The sequence below is a fragment of the Paracoccidioides brasiliensis genome (genome assembly GCF_000150735.1).
Source record: "Paracoccidioides brasiliensis Pb18 unplaced genomic scaffold supercont2.6, whole genome shotgun sequence".
Taxonomy (NCBI): Eukaryota; Fungi; Ascomycota; class Eurotiomycetes; order Onygenales; family Ajellomycetaceae; genus Paracoccidioides; species Paracoccidioides brasiliensis.
In genome coordinates this window covers 740,828-761,253 of record NW_011371363.1, presented here as the reverse complement: position 1 = coordinate 761,253, position 20,426 = coordinate 740,828, and the positions used below count along the sequence as shown (strand labels likewise).

General features: G+C 44.1%; 9 protein-coding genes across 9 annotated transcripts; 3 read left to right on the top strand and 6 right to left on the bottom strand.

Moving 5' to 3' along the window:
• Positions 1 to 91: 91 nt before the first annotated feature.
• PADG_05325 (uncharacterized protein) lies at positions 92 to 1,465 on the top strand (the record flags this gene model as incomplete). The annotated part of the gene is made up of 3 exons (XM_010762660.1): positions 92 to 623; positions 688 to 819; positions 954 to 1,465. 3 exons carry the CDS (start codon positions 92 to 94, stop codon positions 1,463 to 1,465), a joined length of 1,176 nt encoding a protein of 391 aa, XP_010760962.1.
• Positions 1,466 to 2,273: 808 nt separating this feature from the next.
• Positions 2,274 to 2,971, bottom strand: PADG_05324 (TRAPP subunit TRS20; the record flags this gene model as incomplete). Its single annotated transcript, XM_010762659.1, has 2 exons — positions 2,274 to 2,640; positions 2,781 to 2,971. The coding sequence occupies 2 exons, from the start codon at positions 2,969 to 2,971 to the stop codon at positions 2,274 to 2,276; spliced, it is 558 nt and encodes a 185-aa protein (XP_010760961.1).
• A 366-nt stretch (positions 2,972 to 3,337) lies between these two features.
• Positions 3,338 to 4,555, top strand: PADG_05323 (uncharacterized protein; the record flags this gene model as incomplete). The annotated part of the gene is made up of 1 exon (XM_010762658.1): positions 3,338 to 4,555. One exon carries the CDS (start codon positions 3,338 to 3,340, stop codon positions 4,553 to 4,555), a length of 1,218 nt encoding a protein of 405 aa, XP_010760960.1.
• A 510-nt stretch (positions 4,556 to 5,065) lies between these two features.
• Positions 5,066 to 6,695, bottom strand: PADG_05322 (Zn(2+) transporter ZRT3; the record flags this gene model as incomplete). The annotated part of the gene is made up of 3 exons (XM_010762657.1): positions 5,066 to 6,343; positions 6,402 to 6,532; positions 6,641 to 6,695. The coding sequence occupies 3 exons, from the start codon at positions 6,693 to 6,695 to the stop codon at positions 5,066 to 5,068; spliced, it is 1,464 nt and encodes a 487-aa protein (XP_010760959.1).
• Positions 6,696 to 7,677: 982 nt separating this feature from the next.
• Positions 7,678 to 8,685, top strand: PADG_05321 (ribonuclease; the record flags this gene model as incomplete). The annotated part of the gene is made up of 1 exon (XM_010762656.1): positions 7,678 to 8,685. The coding sequence occupies one exon, from the start codon at positions 7,678 to 7,680 to the stop codon at positions 8,683 to 8,685; it is 1,008 nt and encodes a 335-aa protein (XP_010760958.1).
• Positions 8,686 to 8,992: 307 nt separating this feature from the next.
• On the bottom strand, positions 8,993 to 10,245 carry PADG_05320 (uncharacterized protein; the record flags this gene model as incomplete). Its single annotated transcript, XM_010762387.1, has 3 exons — positions 8,993 to 9,297; positions 9,366 to 9,624; positions 9,715 to 10,245. The coding sequence occupies 3 exons, from the start codon at positions 10,243 to 10,245 to the stop codon at positions 8,993 to 8,995; spliced, it is 1,095 nt and encodes a 364-aa protein (XP_010760689.1).
• Positions 10,246 to 12,496: 2,251 nt separating this feature from the next.
• PADG_05319 (uncharacterized protein) lies at positions 12,497 to 13,825 on the bottom strand (the record flags this gene model as incomplete). Its single annotated transcript, XM_010762386.1, has 1 exon — positions 12,497 to 13,825. The coding sequence occupies one exon, from the start codon at positions 13,823 to 13,825 to the stop codon at positions 12,497 to 12,499; it is 1,329 nt and encodes a 442-aa protein (XP_010760688.1).
• A 1,694-nt stretch (positions 13,826 to 15,519) lies between these two features.
• PADG_05318 (uncharacterized protein) lies at positions 15,520 to 17,209 on the bottom strand (the record flags this gene model as incomplete). Its single annotated transcript, XM_010762385.1, has 7 exons — positions 15,520 to 15,571; positions 15,679 to 15,861; positions 16,049 to 16,497; positions 16,532 to 16,629; positions 16,697 to 16,776; positions 16,966 to 17,024; positions 17,096 to 17,209. The coding sequence occupies 7 exons, from the start codon at positions 17,207 to 17,209 to the stop codon at positions 15,520 to 15,522; spliced, it is 1,035 nt and encodes a 344-aa protein (XP_010760687.1).
• A 1,207-nt stretch (positions 17,210 to 18,416) lies between these two features.
• PADG_11913 (uncharacterized protein) lies at positions 18,417 to 18,636 on the bottom strand (the record flags this gene model as incomplete). The annotated part of the gene is made up of 2 exons (XM_010762832.1): positions 18,417 to 18,533; positions 18,589 to 18,636. The coding sequence occupies 2 exons, from the start codon at positions 18,634 to 18,636 to the stop codon at positions 18,417 to 18,419; spliced, it is 165 nt and encodes a 54-aa protein (XP_010761134.1).
• Between the last annotated feature and the right edge of the window lie 1,790 nt (positions 18,637 to 20,426).

Below are 20,426 nucleotides of genomic sequence, written 5' to 3'. Positions count from 1 at the left end.
TATTACTCTCCTGCTCCGTGAATGTAGCAATGCAAATACTAACATCGCGTGGACAGCAATTGTCCCGCTGGCACCGCCAGATCACGAGATCATGGCCGACACATCAGACTTGAATCTTGATGCTCCCAGTGACCTTCAGGATCTTCCTGATCTGTCAATGGAGCTTATCCCGCCTCAGGAGGGAACTTATCCTGACAGAGCTTCTTTGCTTGCCGCTGTGCAGGCGCACGGTAAAGCGCACGGCTATAACATTGTCGTGAAGTCATCCAGTACACCCACGGAGAAGAAACCAGGCAGGGTCGCAAAGGTGTGGCTGCGATGTGATCGTGGCGGCCAGTATAGACCTAGGAATGGACTCACTGAAGAAACCCGGAAACGGAGACGGACATCTCGGCTTATGGATTGTCCATTTATGCTTGTTGCTGCGGGACATCCGGGTATCTGGACGCTGACAGTTTTAAACCCGACTCATAACCATGGTCCCATAGTGGAAAAGCCTCGCCAGAATCCTCATGCAAAGGCTAAGAAGGGTCAAGTCACGGCAACTCCGTATGATTGGCCTTATGATGCAACATTTACTCCATTTACAACTGCTCTCGTGATTATTGACATGCAGCGTGATTGTATGTTTCATTAGCCTCTCTTAAGTTTTGCATTGGATAGTGTTCTAACTCCAATATCAAACAGTTTGTTTGCCAGGAGGGTACATGGCGTACCAAGGGTACGATATTACGCCAGCACAGCTTCTTATTCCTAAGCTTCAGCGATTGCTTGATGCCTTCCGCTCAGCTGGGTTCCCTGTGTATCATACACGAGAAGGTATTAATTTTTCTCTGAGGGTTTTTATTTCTTTTTCTTTTTCTTTTTCTTTTTCTTTTTCTTTTCTTTTCTTTTTTTTTCTTTTCTTTTTTTTCTTTTGTATTTAACAAAAGGCCGCTTACAATTGTATCCAGGCCACCGCTCTGATCTTTCGAGTGTTTCCAACCGGGAAAGCTTCCGCTCGAAAAATAACCCTTCTGGCATGGGCATAGGTTCAGACGGACCGCTAGGGCGACTTCTTATTCGCGGAGAGCCAGGACACGACATCATTCCAGAACTGTACCCCACCATTGGTGAACCCATCATCGACAAACCAGGCAAGGGAGCCTTCACTTACACAGATTTTGAATTGCTGCTGCGCAATAAGGGGATTAAAAACCTTGTTCTCGCAGGTGTGACCACGGATGTTCGCGTTTTCACCACCATGCGAGAGGCCAACGATAGAGGCTTCGATTGCATCATGCTTGATGATGGCACAGCTGCGGCTGATCCGTCACTCCACATGAGCGCTGTCGACTCCATAAAGATGGAAGGAGGCGTTTTTGGAGCAACCACCAAGTTGGAGGATATGGTTCAGGCCGTTGAGAACTTCAAAGCCATCACGGTGAAAAAACTTGCTCCGCAGATGTCGGCTGTTGCAACTTAACAAAATCAAAAGGAAATAGTTTCGTGGGTGGATATACTGGAGGATTTTGATTTAAAATCTGTGCGGCTTTAGCGTGTATCTGGAAACTGGCGTTATCAGGGCGCCTGTCCCCTCCTTTTGATTTTTCCTTTTCCTGTTGCTCTATAACACAGTATTTGTTAAATATCTTTCGGGACTCTAAATCATCTCTGTTGGTATGTTGATGGCCTCCTTTCCGATCCTTGGTGTATTCCTGTGTTCATTTCTCAGTCTATATTTGTGTTTGTTATACAGAGGACGTCTCTACCGTCTTCCCTATTATTTTCTCTCATTTTGTTCTTGGGACCGTACTTACTTTCTTCCACTTCTCGTTTGGGGTCTTTGAACCTTTTTGTTATATACTGTACAAGAGAACTCTTCTTTCAGTCGTTATAAATTATTTTTGTTTCATGGGTATGGCAATGTTGACTGTGGCAATGAGGTAACTGTTCTATCTGACCTTCTTAGCAATCGAAAGCTCGGGTATCTATGACATATAAAAAATACCATGCTTCAAACACAATCTGCTGCTACCTCGCATCCAAAGGCACATCCAAAACCAACCACGATGATCCATGTTCCCCTTTTTTTAAACAGACAGACAGAAGAAAAGGAAACTCCCTAGAATCAAGTCACACCATCTCAAACAAACAGATGGAAACGCTTGCAAAATAAAACACTTACTTGCAAAAATACGCCCAGCCCCAGCCCAATACCTAAAGCACCACATAGCCATTGAAATCCAAAAGAAAAGTGAAATGGAAGAAAAAAAAAAAAAAAAAAATTAATTTCACAACCACTTCCTCCCCGCCGCAGCCACCTTCCCCCTAAAAACCGGACTAGTAATCTCCATCCCCCGTCTATAAAACGGACTCATCACCGCCTTCACCCAATTCTCGTACACCTCATTCATGAACTGACGGATAGCCTCTTCCGTCTGTGGCGATGTGGGGTTATTTGCTATCGATGACGAGGTGGCGCGGGATGACGTTGTAGGTGTTGCGGAGGCTGACAGGGGACTGGATGTGCTTCCCGCTGCCGTTGCGGAGGAGGCCTGGGGAGGTTGGTGGAGGAGGAGGAAGCGGGCGCCTGAGCCGGTGAGGAAGGCGGAGATGTATGCTGAGGTTGGGGGGTAGGTGTCTATGTGTTTTAGGTACCTGTGATGCAGGGGTTAGTTTGTGTATATAGAGGGCAGTCTTAGCAAAAATAGAGGTGTAGGTTGATGGAGATGTGTGATTTGAGATGAGCGATTGGACTGTGATGGGCTATGATGTCCTATGGATGGAATAGAACATACATGGCGCCGTTCGACCATTGTAGTTCCTCGACTATATCTAGACTGGCGTGAACGATGAATTGGTTCATGTACGGGGCATTGTCTGGGAAGTAGAAGCGGGCAACGCCATCTCCGCCCGCCTTGGAGGTACCGAAGGAATGGCTGAAGAGCGGGACATCGGTTGGGGAGAGAATTGTGAAGTAATATGACATCCCGCTTAGTTTTTTCTTTTAGCTTAGTTTTACAGCAAGGGGATGTGGGATGTGACATGTGAGTGTGTGTTGGGTGTTTTGGCGCATGGAATATTTAACCGTTGTAGGTGTTCTTCAAGCACGAACAGCAAATAAATAACTAGTTATGCGCTTCCGGGAATGAATGAATACTTTAAACTGTTAACATATGTTCCCGGCGGCGGGCGGGGAGGCAAGTCATGTGATAAATATGGAGATTAGCTTTCTCATACGATATACAAGTCTGTATCAGAGGCCTGAGGATTAATATTTTCATCATCCCATTGACTGATGGTTTTTGACACTATAATATCTGCTTAATTGCATGTCCACCGGATTATTCTCATAATGTCCCATCCAACCCTCTCTCATGGCCTGAACCTCCCCGGTAAGAAACCCCAACCCGTCTCCCTCCCCAAGGCCAACACGGTCAACCCGCAAAAGCGCAAAAAGACAATCTTCGATTCAGACTCCGAAGACGGCGATGGACCAAAAGAAACCAATGGCTCCGTCGAAATCACCACCATAGGTGACCTGAACGATGACAGCAATTTCCCCAGCGATGAACCCTCATCCAAAAGACCCGCCAACTCCAAAAGAAAATCCCCCGCTCCCCAAACACTCAACTACACAAACCTCTCCAGCCTCCACAGCAGTAAAAAACATGCCCAAACCGCCGAATCCCTCGACTCAACAATCTACGACTACGATGCAGTCTACGACTCCCTCCACGTCAAGAAGCTTTCGACAACCTCTTCCTCATCTGCACAAGCGGTCTCCACACCCAAATACATGACCGCCCTCTTCCGCAGCGCAGAGATCCGTAAGCGCGACCAGCTGCGCGCACGAGATAAACAACTCCAGCGCGAACGGGAAGCTGAAGGCGAGGAGTATGCTGGTAAGGAGAAGTTTGTGACGGCGGCGTATAAGGCACAGCAGGAGGAGGCGAGGCGGATCGAGGCTGAGGAGGCAGAGAGGGAGAGGGAAGAGCAAGAGAGGAGGAGGGAAGGGGTGGGGATGGTGGGGTTTTATAAGAATATGCTTGAGCGGGATGAGAAGAGGCATGAGGAGATGGTTAGGTGGGCGGCGGAGGCGGCTGCAACTGCAGCGTCTGGGGAGAAGGAGATGGAGAAGGAAGTAGATGAGGACGAGAAGACTGATTCGCAGATTGCAGCGGAACTGAACGCCCGGGGCGCCAATATTATTCTTAACGATGAGGGGCAGATTGTTGATAAGCGAGAGCTTCTTACGGCTGGATTGAATGTTGTGCATAAGCCTAATAAGGCGAGGATGGCGACGGTGTCTGAGAAATCTGGGTGGGGTGGTGCGGACCGACGAAGGGGTGGTTTGGAGATTGGTGGGTCTGGGCGTGCGGCGCAGCGAGCGAGACAGACGGGGATGTTGGCTGCGCAGTTGGAGGAGAGGATGCGGAAGGAAGCAGAGGAGGAGGAAAAGAAGGCGAAGGAACTGGCGGAGAAGACTAGGAGTTCGAAGACGGAGAGGGATGTGCAGAGTGCGCGGGAGAGGTATCTTGCGAGGAAGAGGGAAAGGGAGAAGGAGAAGTAGGAGCTGGGTGGATGGATGGGAGAATATTGCTTATTCATGAGTGCAACGAGGATGATTGAGGTCTTCATTAATATGTTGAACATGGTTGTCTCACCGTCACTGGCAATTTATCAGAGGATGTGGCGCTCTGCCTTCTTTTACTTGTATCCACGATTAACCAGACCTTCGGTGGAAATTATAACATGTACACCTAGCAATCTTAACTATCAGGTTCAAATATTCGTTTGATGAAGCATGTCGGATACAGTAGTCTCGAGTCTTTAACGTTGAATTCGTACAAAAAAGAAGGGGTGAAAAAAGGTGGTTGCTTGAAGATAAACTGATAACACCTGCTCATGAATACTCCACGTTATATGGTACGTAGCTCATAACCATTGAATCCAACAATGCTAATGCCAACGCCAAAGCAGAACAGGACACAATGGTACGCGAATTAGAGTCAAAAGGAAACTCAAATAAAGAAAAGAGGGAGAGAGAGAGAGAGAGAGAGAGTCTCCTGGAGCATCCTTTTCATGCAGTCAATGCAAAACTGAACCCCAAAATCCCCATCCCCAACACCGCAAATCCGATGCAAAGAGACGTATTATGCGACAACACCAGCCCCTCAGAGAAGAGCTGTAGCGATACGCTAGTCATCACCCCCGCAGTAGCAGCAAACATGCCTCCATAAACAGCCCAGGAAACCTCATCAGTGCCTGGAGCTGTTCCGCCATCGCCACTAGTCGCCTTCGCAGCACCCCAGATCCACAACGCTGCAATCCCAGCTCCGGCGGGCTGGCTGATGCCGCCTAGAAGGCTGGACGAAATCATGGCTTTTAATCTTGAGTTCAGGGCTAGGTAGAGCGGGAGGGCCATGACGAACCCCTCTGTGATGTTGTGAATGGAAAGTGCCATGAAGACAGAGAAACCCAGTGTTGGGTTTGCGTGGTTTGTTGCGTAGGTGATGAAGCCTTCGGGCAGCTTGTGGAGGGCGATGGCTAAGGATGTTTGGAGGCCGATGGATAGGAACGCGTTTTGGGGCACATGGTGGTGGTGGGTCACTCCAGCCTCTATAGATTGTTGGTTTGGGTCCTCGAGGTAGCTGGTAAGGCCGTGGATACCTAGGAGGGATGTATTTTCGTCTCTTGAGACCGGCCTGGAGTGGTGGAGGGTTTCGGAGGTGGGGTGTGAGGGTGGGTGTATATTTGATGAAGCACCACCACTGCATGCTTCGAGGGCTTGCTCGCTCATAACGCTCTCTCGGGAGCTCATATGCCTCATGCTCCTCTGATCTATAATCTTAGCGCACTCCTTCCCACAGGCGTGCGACAGGCCATAACAGGGTCCGTCCTTGTTACAGGAGGGTTTGGCCCCACCGACAAACGACGTGAATCTACGAGTTAGTCTGGAAGCGAGAGGTAGCGCCGCCGCTTTCGCAAGCGGAGTTTCGTGGCTGTGAGATGGCATGGATGGAGTAGAAGAGAGTGTCCCCGGGCCTATCAACGGGGTATGTTCGGTGACAGGGGGAGTGGGCGTCGTGATTGCCGCAATAATAGGTTGGGAGTGATAATGAACTCCGGTACTATCAACTCCATCTTCGAGACCCTTGACGTGGTGCTGATGCGTGTGCATACAGTCAACGACATGCGAAGGGATATAGCGATGAATGAAGGAGGAAACTAGTTGTATGATGACTACCCCAGCTAGAAAGAGTCCGATGAGAACGAAGCTAGCAGCCGTGCTAGCGAGTCCGGCTTGCATAAGATATGACTTTGCCGTTGGAAGCATGCTGTAGAGAGACGTGAAGATCTTTCATGCTCGTTAGTTTTTGGTTACTGATCGATAATCCATTAACCCCCGTACTCACCAATACACCTGCGCTCAAACTCAGGGAACATGACAGAAACACATTGCTGTTTGCAATATTAAAGTTCTTAAAGCCACAGCAGTTCCTAGCAATGAGATCCACGCAAATAATACTGGCTCCTAGAACGCAAGCTAGAAGATAGCAGGAAGAGGCCGAATTAGCAACCAGGGCTTGACTGAGAGAGAGAGAGAGAGAGAGAGAGAGTAAACAAACAATCCGGAATGCATCAAATCACCTACCAACACCACTGACACAGCTCATAATCCAACCCCGGGTATCATTGTCCAAAGCCATATTGATGGAGGAAGGAGGATGGGTGGTGTGATCAGAGAGCTTGTTGATCCTAAGCCCACTCCGCGTCGTTCGTTGTTTTGCGGCAGCACACCCAGGGACCCCAGTTGGCGGCAGGTCTTGGTACGCAAAAACCGTGCATTGGCTGTAAGATACAAAACAGCTGCGAAAGGAACAGTCTAAGATGGATAATATAAACGCCTTGATGGGCAGAAGTGGACGGTATATATATAGATGTAGATATGGTAGAGAGGAAAGACAGAGAGCAGTCGTTTGTAATTTAAATATAAGCTGATAATAAAATATTCCTTGGGATTTTTGGCTCAAAAGTAAGTGCTTGTTCGGAGGAAGGAAGTAACGTAACCCTGCCTCCTTCCCTTTTAGGCAAGGTCCGAGGCCGATGAGCCTAAATCATGTGGTTTGCACTATTATTTGTAAGGATGTCAGGTGACCCCAACCGTTTACTTAACTAACTACTCCGTAACTAACTAGTTAACTAGTTAACTAGTTAGTTAGTTTGGTAGTTGCCGAACTGAGGCTCTTGTGATTAGTCATCCTCATGTCACGTGGCTTCAAAGGGCGGTGATGCACGCCGCCCGGTGATTGGTCAGAGCAACTTTCACTCCTTCTCTGCTCTCTGATTGGCTCTTCCTGCCTCAGCGCTTGACAAGTAACCATAAGCTTAACTGACCATCACAAAAGAGCCCATCGCCGGCTTCATCCAGCTTCATCTAAGGCTGGTGAAGGGTACGGTACCTCAATCGCTTTCCTGCTGTGTCTTTGCTCTTGTTTTGCTGTTGTCATTCCTTTTCTGTGCTTCGATCATAGCAAAGAAGAAAAACCAGAAAAACCAGAAACATCAAAAAAAAATAATAAATAAATAAATAAATAAATAAATAAATAAATAAATAAATAAATAAATAAAACAAAAGAAAAAACAAAATTAAAAAAAAAAAAAAAAATTTAAAAATCCCCCCCCCCAGCCATGTCCAAGGCTACCTTCGCTCTCATAGCTGCTGCCGGTGCAGCGACCGGAGCCAGTGTCACTGCTCTCATATACTCCTCCAGAACCCGCCAACAGCAGCTCGGCACCCCTCCTCCTTCTACCCGTCTCCCACCCCAAACTACATCGCAACCAACCTCACTCCTGATACCACCACACCCCAAGATCATAACCCCCGATACAGCTTCACCTGTCGACCCAGTCGGCCTTTTCCAATACGGCTTCCCCGGCCCCGTCTGTGACCCCGTAATCACTCTCCCCCTCGCCAGCGCCTTCGACCGCCGAACCCGCAACCCCTCCTGGGTCGCCGAACACTTAACCCCCGAATCTCTCGCCCAAAACAACGCGGATCGCAAAAAGAGCAACTTCTATGAAGAACAAACAATCCCCCAAGCCTTCCGCGCCCGGTTATCCGACTATTTCCGCTCCGGCTACGATCGCGGCCACCAGGTGCCAGCCGCAGACGCCAAATGGAGCCAGATCGCAATGGACGCCACTTTCTCGCTGGCAAATATGTGCCCCCAGGTTGGCGAGGGATTCAATCGTGACTACTGGGCCCATTTCGAGGATTTTTGCCGTCGGCTGACGAAGGTTTATCCGTCTGTGAGAATTGTCACGGGTCCCCTGTATCTGCCCAAGCGCGATCCGGTGGATGGGAAGTGGAGGGTTACCTATGAGGTTATCGGGAATCCGCCCAATGTTGCTGTGCCTACGCATTTTTACAAGGTTATCTTTGCAGAGGATGGCGTTACTGGTGGCAAAGTCAGCCTAGGTGCTTTTGTCCTGCCCAATGCTCACATTCCGAACGAGAAGAGTCTTGCGGACTTTGAGGTCCCGTTGGAGGCTGTGGAGAGGGCTAGTGGGTTGGAATTTGCATCGAAGCTTCCTGCGGAACGGAGGAAGAAGCTGTGTCAGGAGGTCAAGTGTGAGATTATTGCCAGGCAGTTTGTGCAGAGTAGCAATGATATCAAGGCATTGCGCTCGTCTTAATTGCATTAATGATGCGTACTTACGTCTCTAGTTCTGTTATGGGTGTATGCGCAGGATTTAATGGGGATTGAAGATAGCGTACTTTTGTTTGCCCTTCAATTTTATTTAGATTTGATCATTTTCTTTCCGGTATTGGGAGTCCATGGATGTATATTGGGATCCAATCATATCTGCTTCCTAGTTCATTAATTCTGACGTCAAGCAGTATTATGTATTTCGTTACGTGATGAAAATCGAATCCGGGACAGCAGCTGTGCTGCGGCTGGAATACCTGTAATACATAAACAGGAGAGAAAATTTCTAGATATCAGCACTGAAAAGCTGTCCCAGCCTTCTTCGCTATATTGCTACCTCCGCCAGCAAAACCCGTCCCTTCGCTATTAATCGTAACCAAGCCAGGACGGATTTTGTCATTCTCTTTCTCCTTTTTACCATCTTTTGACTCTTTGCTTGCTTTCCGTTCCGTAACATCCGTCTCGCATACATAGCAAAGCACCTTGTCGTGCGTTTCCGTATCCTTCAGGTCAGTAGAATGCGGATCGGGATGGAGATGCGGAGTCATGAATTTGTTGACACATGGTTTACATATTACATGCCCACAGGGTTTTGTCACTTTGTCATTTGGATTAGTTCAATGGGGATCTTTGCATAAGGAATAGTATCGTGACCGTAAAACGTACATATAGCCTTCACGCCATTGCTTAACCCTTTTTGACAGCTTGGGCATATTCTTATCGTTTCGCCAGATTGGTCATCTTTATTCTCTGTGAAATTAACCGTGACCAGGCCCTTTAGCGAATAGGTATGTTTGTTTCCAGGGGTGGAAGCGGGACACAAGGGTGTTAGTTTGACGGGTTTGCTAGCGTGTGGACCGTTGGACGCGGAGGGAGTGAGTGAAGGCACCCAGAAGGAGGGAAGCTGAGATTTTGATGATTGGATCTGGCATGGTGCAAGTAAAATGGATAATTCGTCAGTATAGGCTCGACATCGTAAAATTCTAGAAGCCATCTAGCAGAGGAAATATCTCACCCGTTCTCTTTCAATTTTCTTCCGAATCTTCTCTCTCTCCTCCTGCGCAATATCCCTCATAGTCTTTTCATCCAACTCAAACCCTTTCCTCCTCTTCCTCGCCAGCTCCCCATTGGGACTAGCATCTCCCCCACCACCTGCATCGGAATCCAATTTCCGCTTCCTCTCTTCTAATCCCATGCTGACCATTTCAAATTCTCTCAATTCCCTCTCCCGGGCCTCCTCAGCCAATCGTCCCTCCCCTTCTTCTCTATCACGCTCCGCTAGCTCCCGTTCTTTCTCTAACCGTTTAATCTCTTTTCGTTGGGCGAGGAGATCATTGACGGCGCATTCGCGACAGAATATGTCTCCGTTCGTGGCGCAGGCAACGACGGGGGAACGAGCGGGGAGAAGGCATAATCGACATGATGAGAAGGGGAGGAATGATTCTCGGGAGAGGCGGGTGCTTTGGGTGCCCCAGGTAGAGCGGAGGAGGGAGCGTTCGTAGGAGGTAAAATGGGGGAGGGAGGTGTTGCGCTTGGAATGCGCCATGGTTGTAGGCGGGATTTTGAGTGTCCCTGAGGCGATTGAGAAGGACAGTATAGCCTTTTAGCAATTTGCAGAGAGATACATAGTCATTTGTGGAAGTTAGACGATCAGTAAGAACAGATTCCAACTCCATAGAAGCATTGTATCGAATGGAATTGCTCCCGGGGCTCAAAACGGGTGACTAAGCTTTTTAAGCCATCTTATGTAAGGCCAATGGGGGGGACCGCTGATCTATTAATATATTTAGTTATTCACTTATTGGATTCTACATTATTCTCGTTTGATATATTTTAACTATTCTTTATTGCTAGTAACTGGCCTCGAGGTATAACAACTAACCAATCGCACGTTTAACGTTTCGACTGATAGCGATGTTCGGTGCTGCAGCCAAACAACTTGTCAACCTGTTTCATGGCCTTGCAATCCTATCACTTAAAATTCTTACTTCCATCGTGACTTATTTTTCAGATGATTGTCAACAAGTTGCGTTTTCAATATGCCTCCAAAGTTGGAAATGGGGCCATCATCTTAACGCCGGCATTTCATGGGCCTCAATTAGACTCATTGGGGAGTGACTTTTCGCCTTTGGAAGAGAAGCGGCAAAAGAAACAGCTCTTGGTCCAACTATGTTGGCAATGATCATATCTATTTTTAAAAGGTCAATAAGGCCTAACATCCTTTATAGAGGTTCAGGAAATCGCTGGCATAGAAAGGAGATGTTGGACGGTGGGACTTGAACACATAACATCGTCCTTTAACTGCGATTCAGTGTCTCGCAAATCACAATTCCACCAGAGGGTGCATTTTTCCTGTCTCTCTTCGAGTTCTTCTTAATTTTCTAACAAAGATCAAATTCTGTTCATGTACAGCCTTGCACCCAGGGACCGCGACTGCCCGGATCCCATTGATCACAACAGGGAGGATATCAACTTCTTGACTCGATGCTTGGAGACACAGGGAGGAAAGTGGGTGTAGGTGCAGTTAGCAGTATCCTTTACCTGACGCCATTATAATCCGCATATCTGAACTTCAAATCATGTTTGTCGACTGTAGTGCTCCCGATTCTTAGGCAACAACGTTTGCACCAAAACTGGCTATGATACTTATATCTCGTCCCGGAGAGCAGAGGGGGATATGAAATGTAACACCCCATGGCCTGTGTTTTGCGACACTTATTGTTTTGTTAAATGATGGAACACGGTTCGCCTTTTGGCTTTTTGTTCCATTTTTGCCTTGTTTTGCGTTTTGCTTTCAATTTTGACTTTTTCCTCTTCATTTGATTTTGGTTGTTGCAATCTTGTCACTGAGGTTTATCGTCTGGCAAGTATAGCGAAGATGGGGAATCAAAGGTGGAACATGGGCTGTTTACAGATATTTCCAATGACATTCGATTCGGTCAGCTGGACTTGGTGGCGTTGGGGAGCTCTGGCACTTGTGCTCTAGCAAGATTCATTGCAAATCTACGCAGTCACAGCTCAACAAACATTCTTTTTTGTTTCGATTAAATGCCATCTCCCATGATTTCTACGACTGCCTCCCTCAAGACCTCTGAAATCATCAATCTACTGGAGAATTGGTGAAACCTAATTCTCCAGTTTTATGGAAGTTAAATGACTGCTGTTCTCTTTTAATATTTCATCTCCTTCGGAAAGCATATCAACCTATAGTGCTAATGGCAAAATAACCACCGTATTTTCTCATATCCACTTTGTTCTAAACGTTATTGAATATATATCTGGGGATAGAATCAATCCCTTGCATGTTTGGTAGAAGTAGGTTAAGGTCCCAGTGTCAGCTTCGGCTTCGGCTTGCCGATGTAAATAAAGTTTTGTCGGTTGTCGGCCCGAGCCGAGGAAATTCAGTTCCATTTTCGTTCCAGCTGTTCCTAAGACGGGCTTCGCAATAGCCAGACAGCCAGACTTACCTTAAGCTTCCTGTAAGCAGTCATGACTTCAGCAGAGTTGCTATAGTATTACTGGTCCGTGATGTTTTCAAGCAAATATCCAAGATAACTAATGCTTACCCATCTCCAACGATCTAGGTAGGAGAATCCGTTTTAAAGAGCTGTTCTCTGAATCAATACTGCTCCACTTAATTAGCCATCATAAATTTCTGAATCTGAGCTACAGCTACTGGTTAAAACGCAAATTTACAACTAATAATTCTGAAACTGCCCTGGAACTTCTAATTGCTCGTCAAATACGTCCTTGGAAACTGGAAAACAAGGAATTAATCTTGAAGTTCAATTTAGACCCTAGGATTGCTTCCCCTTTTCTTGATTCTTATCACCATCAACATCTCCTCCACCAACGTTATCCCTGGCCTTCTTTTTGTATTTCTCACTGCCCTTGCGCTTTGCTTTCTTCGACTTAGCTTCAGCGCCGCTGGCATGTCGGTGACGAGACTGATCGTGTTCTTTTTTTTCCACCTGGAGTTCCCTTACCAGCTCGTCGATATCTACGATTGAGCTTTTCTCACAATTATCCCCTTCATCTCCCGCTTCCATTGTGCTAGTATGCGCCCGTTCATACTCGGAAAGCTTGATGTAATCTCCAAGGTCATTGGCATCAAGCATGAACAGGATTTCCACGTCTCGCTCTTGATTTCTGCGGATAATATCCATATCATTTTTTGAAGAGAGTCCTCTCTGCGTACTTCCAGAATGCGAAGTTTTCATTGGATCTTTCTGCAATTCTTTAATTCGCAAGAAGTCCTTGCCGTTGGCCCCTTGGATTTTGAGAAAGGCATTCTGAGCCTTTGACAAGAACACCATTGCCCTCCCCTCATCAGAGTGCCACGTGCAGACGAATGCACAATGTTCCCAAATCCGAGCAAATCGATTATCAGTTATTTCAGCCTTGAGGTGTATGTCTAAAAGCGTGTGGGCCATCTGCAGGATACCTGCCGGTTCTGCATCGATTACCTTTTCCGTGAAGATGATTGGGAGCTTTAAGTAGATAAGTTCAAACCCAGCCTCAATTCTGGAGTTTTCTTTTCCGCAGAGCTTGCAAGCACACTCAAACCCATACTCCTGCAGGAGGAACTGTTGGCGGCTGGCTCTATCCATGTACAAGACGTCATATGGAATTGTTATCTCCTCCCCCTGCGCAACCTTCTTACAAGCATATACGGTCAGGAAATATCTCTCCTCCCTGTCATCGTTGCATTTCATTGTAAACAACGTGTGCTGGGCGTTTGGAAGACATGCATGGTTGAGGTACGCGGAGCTCAAACCAAGGACTCGACCTCTCACGGCCCCTATCTGCATTGGGATGGAACCTCGCTCGAAAACAGCTGCAAACGGACCCCATTTTTCCTTCGGCAGATGGGGAAGCTCGAAGAACCTGCGACTGAAACTCGGATTCGCCACGGCTTTCACTTGCTGCGCAAGATACTTGTTATATGAAGCGATTGAACCTCCCGTGGTCTCAAGAGTCCCCACGGCGACCATCACTTCTTCACAGACGATACACTCTCCTTCGTCAAAGCTCTCATTCGCGACGAGTCCCTGTCCTCTGTCTCCGCAGGTTTTAGCCTCGTAGATCGATGTCGAGTTAATCAATGTTGACAGATTAAGCAACATCTTGGCGTCGAATTTCCCTGGTTATATGTTCTGCATGTAAGTATTTGGTTAGACGCAATATACTTTCTTTCTTTTTTTTTCCTTTTCCTATTTCATTCTTTTTTCTTTCTTTCTTTCTTTTTTTAAAAGAAAAGCAGCCTGAGACCTTTTGTGAGTGGCTCTGTGTTTACCTGTATTAGATGCGTGATCACTTGTACAGAAGTGCGGAACTCTTAAATTTTAGAACTTCTTAGGTATGATATGTGTGATATAAGGAGTGAAGATTTATCTATTTCGTGCAGGGATTCTAGCATGACATGGAAGAAGAGTAGTAACAGATACATATAGAACAATGATAGAAGAGAAAGAGAAGAGATAAAATAGAGAGAGAGAAAAGATAATAGCATCTGTTGCTCTGACAATGAATTATACCCTGTCAATAACTACACACGACTCATTCTTTGTCAGAAAATCAAATATCACATCTTATAAAAGTCGGCTTTAAGCTTCTTTAGCTGTTTTTTAATTTTAATTTTGTCATCATTCAACACAAATATGAGAATTTTCTGATATTATTATTATATGCTGTCTTTCTCAAATGTTCACAGTTTTCAGATCAATTCTACCGTTGCAACCTGTCTCATGATCTTAGAAAGAAGAAGAAGAAGAAAGTACAAATAAAGAAAAACAGTTAAGTGTATGATAAATTGGCATTCTATTTATCTCTCCATTCCTTTCTACTCTAATTAAACTTAGGTAGTTGTTGGAAATGTATTTTATCAGATTTCTGAGTTATGGTGTCTCGATGAGGAGAAAGTCATGGAAATGTAAAGGGAAGGAAAGAAACTGAGCTTATCATGATGGCTCCGCGTAAACGGTGAACGAGAAGTTCTTGACAGGAAATTATCAGATCAGCTGAAAATCGCCGAATTCGTCCAGATGTACATCCAAAATAATCCTTGTACAAGCAACAATGGCTTTCGAATGGAACAAAGTCTTGGTAACAATCCTCGGCAAAAAGGAAAATCTTTAAGGAAAATTCAGAGATTGTATGTCGGACTAAGATAATTCGATATTTGGATCTATGACAGCGAGTTCTAGCAGATCGAACAAGTCGGGTCCCGTTGTCTGATTTAATGGTTCGGATGCTTTTGGCATCTCTGACTTTAATAGTGAACCACCAAGTTGCTCTGATCTATCCAGGTTCATCATGGGAGGGAGTATCGTTGAATAGTCAATTTCGTCCTTAGTTAAGATGAAATGGGGATAAGGTTGATCAACATTGGTGTCTGTATGATATTGGGGATTGTAGCTTCTCCTCGGTCCTCAGAAAGGTTGTGGTCGAAAGGTCGCTTAAAGGCTTCTCCACTTGGCAAATTATTGAAAGAACAGTCATAGGATAATGGCGAATGAGCCAGAACATTGTTAGTGGCGTTTCTAAGAAACAAGGGAGTGCGAAGTACCATCTGTTCTAAGAATGAAACTCGATGTTCAAGCATTTCATTACGGCGCCTCAATTGTTGAATTTCGACGCTCAATGGTAACATCATTTCTCTTGTCGGAGTGTGTTCGAGTTGGGGCTGAGTGGGGAATTATCGATCTCGTAGGGCTGTATATTTGAAGACTGAGATATATTCGTGAATCCAGAGTTAGATGGAGACGAATTGTAAGTGTTCGAAGATCCTGAATTATCTCTCAATCGCGCAGGAAATCCTTCAACAGAAGTATTCAATCGAGGTAACAAGGGTGGAGACGATGGCCCCCAATCTACGCATGGTTAGTACCCCTGCTCGAATACACGTCGCGGAATTTAACGAATTATGCATTATGATAGCTTGTAGAGAAATGGGGAAAAGGAGACAAATTCTGCTCACATGGGGATTTGGGTAGGGGCGCCCCTCTGAATCTTTCCCGCCACATAGAAGCCCATATCTCCTCCTAAGAGCAATGAAGCTTCATAACGGCTTTGAGCAAGATCCTGTCGAAGTTGGCTATTTTCAAATGTCCGATAACATTCGCTGCAAACGTATTCACCGTGGGTCCGAGAAAAGTGACGCCTACGAAATTGTTAGCACAACGTTCAGTTTATGAGAATGCCATCGCAGGTGTAGAGAAGAAAAAAACCGCAAGACTAGCAATGAGTATTCTTTCACATACCTGAGTGATGAAATGTATGCAAAGCTGGTCCCAGAACATACGAGGTACCTTCGATCACGATCTCCATGGTAGACTTATGGATCACACATATGATAGAGACATGCGAATTGCTGTTTGGCTCGCCCGGGATCTGGGCTCTTGAACCGCTTGCGTTTCCGGTTGTTATTACCCTCGTCATCTTCGTCCTGGGAATTTGTTCCCACATTCGTGTCAGGGTTCCTGGCCTCCGCCACTGTCCCCAGTTGCAAAATCGAAACAATATTGAGATGTAGCACTTGTTGCTTCGTGCGCTTGAAAACTTCCTCCACTTTTATATTCGGAATGACCGGTTGTTTCTGGCGAACTCCATGTTTATGCTTTTCTGGTGGAAAAATCCTAACCTTTGTATCCTGATCGGAGACATCTCTTCCATCAACGCAGCCTTCCTGAGGGTGGAACGTTATATTCCCGGCAATGGGACGAGGTGTAACAGGCAATTTGTCCAAGTGAGAATGCGCTATCGGAGACGAGCCCTTGAGAAGGTCGGGCTCCAAGGACTAACCGAATCGTTATTGTCTGCTTTTGGAGGACCTTCCACAGACGGCTCTTTTTGCACCAGATAGCTTTTTGAAGCGGGTATAGAGCTAGTTTGATATTGAAATCCGCATGGAGAGCTTTTGCAGGTGACTCTTATTCCCGAAGTTGAGTATAGGGGAGGACTAAATCTTTGATGCAATGACACTCGGCCTTTTGTACTTGGGCTTGTATCAGGAAAGTCAACAGGGGTGGAAGCCGGTAGCTCAGGAACAAGTGATTCTGATAATCCATTTCCAGGCCTATCCCGAAGACAATGGGGAGCGTGCCACTTGGCATCAGAGTCGAATTCGAAGAATTAAAAGACCCGAAAGATGGATTTCAATGGTTCGCCAGCTAGTCCTTAGTCCTGTAAAATCGTCCTTTTTGACTTTTATAGTTCAGTTCAAACGTTGGGTTTTGTAGCGTCTCCTTCAGCGAAATAACTTCACCGCAAGATTGGTGGACATGGTGCCCCTTCAAGGTAATCCATAATACTCCCAAGAGCGTCCTACACCAAAAGTTTATTTTCAGGACATAGAAAATTGCTGCTATGATGAAAGCAGCATAGCTCTCCCTTACATCGACAGGTATATTATGGTCAAGTATTGGAGTGATTTCTGATCCGTCAGACCGTCCACTTTCCGTTTCTGTATCCAAAGGAACACAAGAGCCGGAATCTGTCTGGACTGGCATTTTCTTGAAGCGATTCCACCATTTATTTAATATTTTTGCAAGTGTGTGGCTTTTGTTTTCAGAGTTTCTTCTCCTTACTAAAACAATATTAACTTCTTTTTCGCTTTCGAATTTCACTATTATAAGGAGGCAATGGAACGTAAATAGTATCCCAGACACTCGGGCATGGATATTGGGGGGGACTTACAACTTTTCGTGCATGTTTCCAAGGTGCCGTGAAAGTCGCGAGGGTCACATTGGTGGGCATATTTTCTGCTCTTGCCCCTTTTCGAACTTGGTTAAGTTGAAACCAAGTTGAATGTTTTCGTCTTGGGCAATAATATGGATTTACGCTGATGGTTGAATTTTTTGCAAGCCTGAGTTTTACCTCAACAATCTCCTAGAAGACAATTAAGTTCACATCATGAATGTTCAACAAGCCTCTGTTCAACATTCTCCAAGGGCCGCCATAACGGGGAATCTTCGCAAAGGGTCACAGTGATGCCTAGCAGAGATTTGGAAATTTTTATCAACAGTTGCCGCGTGTTAAGGCAACAACTTGAGCGGAAACCGAGTACTCTTGGCAACAATGCTGGAAATTGCCTTGCGTTCAACGGTCAGCTTGTCAGGTGAGCGCAACTTGATACGTAGATATATAGTTAACCTGAGGGTTCCCATAGCTACTATTTCATCAAGGGTGGCCGTCTGTAGATTGGAGTTATTGAACGATCTGGTATTTCCCCATATTACTCCTCTCGTATAATGTTAAAAAAATACAGATCATTATGTATCTGACAAAAGGCGGGGCACTGTAAGTACCCGCCATTTCTTCAGGTACAATATCCGTTTTTGACACCTGGTTGAGTCTGCGGGATACATTGGAAGCTGAATTAGGATGTCTTCCGGGAGGAGATGTGCGTCACTAGCATATTGCATGAACTATGAGCAAGTTGGCAGTCTGCAGACAAATCAAGGTATAATCGCCATCAAATCTCTGGAAAACCACGCGGGGCGCTGATAAATGTCTTTCAAGACAGGGCCAAGAGCGGCGAAATAGCTTAAGCTTCAACGCAGCAGTGCAGCCTTCAATGACTGAATGTGGATCAGTTGCTGATGAGAGAGAGCCGCTTATCGTGCATGCAGAACATGCAGAGGTAGACCAGTAAGAAAATGCAAGTTATCTCATACCTTTTCTTTTGCCTTGGCCATTTTGAACCTCTCTATTCCCTTAACTCTCCCTCTCCCTCACCTGGCTCCACTCCTCTCGTGCACTTCGCTCAATCCGCCTTCCACATCCAATGCTGAAGAGTTCGTAAGGCTTACCCATACCTCTAGTTTCCAAAGACTAGTTTTTCGAACGTAAGTAAAGCGTATATATCGTAGGCAGTGTTGAACTATACCTTGAATGTGTCGAAACGAAGGAAGGAGTAAAATGTATGTAAAGGCATGGCATCTTCTTTTATTATTTTCTTTTTCCATCCTCGATTCGAATAGTTACCATGTGTTGAATCGTGAGCCCTTATTCCTGCCCTGGTCATCACCTGTGTTATCGTCAGCACGCACTGCCATCAAGCCGCCCCTGGCAGGGCAGACTGAAAGGCTGCTTCGCACCTTGGATGCATAACTTGCTTGGTCTAGACCCAACTTGAAGGCCGTGACAATTCTTTTTCGGTGTCCGAACGATTTGTGTAGGACGCAGGTCCTCTGGTGGGAAGAATTTATTTTACTTCTAGCATGTCGGTTGAACTGAAACCATTCAAGAATGAAGTGAATACTTGGAGCTGATCGAAGAACGGATATTGTGGAGACAAAGCCTTGGCACTCGAGTTGGAGGTTATTTAACGGGAACTAGGTTGTTAGACGGGAGGTTAAAATATTAAACTCCAGATATCGAAATCTTTCTTGGGTTTAACTACATAATTAATCTAATCCGCCGGTCAACGGACGCGATTTTTTCTATACTAATCCCCCAAGCTTCAAATGTCAATGTCATGTCAAATAACATGAATATCAAACTTGCAATAGCTGAATATCTCTGTAAGAAAGATACAAATTACACTATTATTGTTGGTAAAATATGGAATTCATCAGATTATTCTTATGTCATATTTACTGACAAGTTAATTTCAAGACTGTCATCTATAAAAGAAAGCTCATAGATGCTCAAGAGAAGCAGCTTTTTTATATAAATCAGCTATCAAATTATAAAATTTCTTCTAAATTAAGTATTTTTGAAAATTTAGTTTAGAATATATAAAAAATCTATTAATAAAAATTAAACTAGAGGAGATTAGAATTAAAATTTATTATCTTTAAATATATATAAAGATATAAAAAATAACTATTTATATAATATTAAAAATATATAACTAAATACTAAAGCAATTTTTTTATAAATATATATTTTTTAATTATATTAAATCTAAAGATTTAGCAAAGTTTCTACATTAAAATATAAATCTCAAAATGAAAATCATACTGTTAATATTTTTTAAAAAAATATAAATTATTCATGAGAATTTTATTTATAAAGTCTTCAGAGTCTATAAGTTATTTATATATGAATATTATGATGATAAGAAAAAGTAAACACAATTTAATATTAATAAAAATGAGTTAATAGTAATAATTTTTACTAACTTAATTAAAACAGCTGTTGAATTTAACTTAATATTTTATTTAATCAATTAAAAAATATATTCATAATTAGAGAAAGAATTTTTATATTTTATTCATATTTAATAAAGAATATATATTATTTATTCTACTGAACAAAAACTGCTGAAAAAAGACTACTAATATTATTTTAAATTTAATAAAAACTTTCTATTTTATATTATATCAAATTCTATTATTTTTATATTATTTAAAAAAAATTTAAAAATTAATTGATTTTATATTATTTTTTATAGTTATTACTACTGATTTATTATATGATAAACAAATGAGAGATAGATAATAAAACTCAGTAATAAGTATAATTCTATCAACACTTCATAATCTTTAAGTAATTAAAAATGATGATTTAGTTTCTACTAATGTATTTATTGTTATAAAATATAATTTTAATCATGGTTCAAAAAATAAAATAATCACAATTTTGCAAGATCTGAAGTTATCAAAGTTTTTAATAAAATAAATCATTTATTTTATAATTTAAAAAAATATACAGCTTCTAATTAATATACTAAAATAGAAAAAAAATTAATATTGAAGTAGAAGTTTTATAAAAATTCTC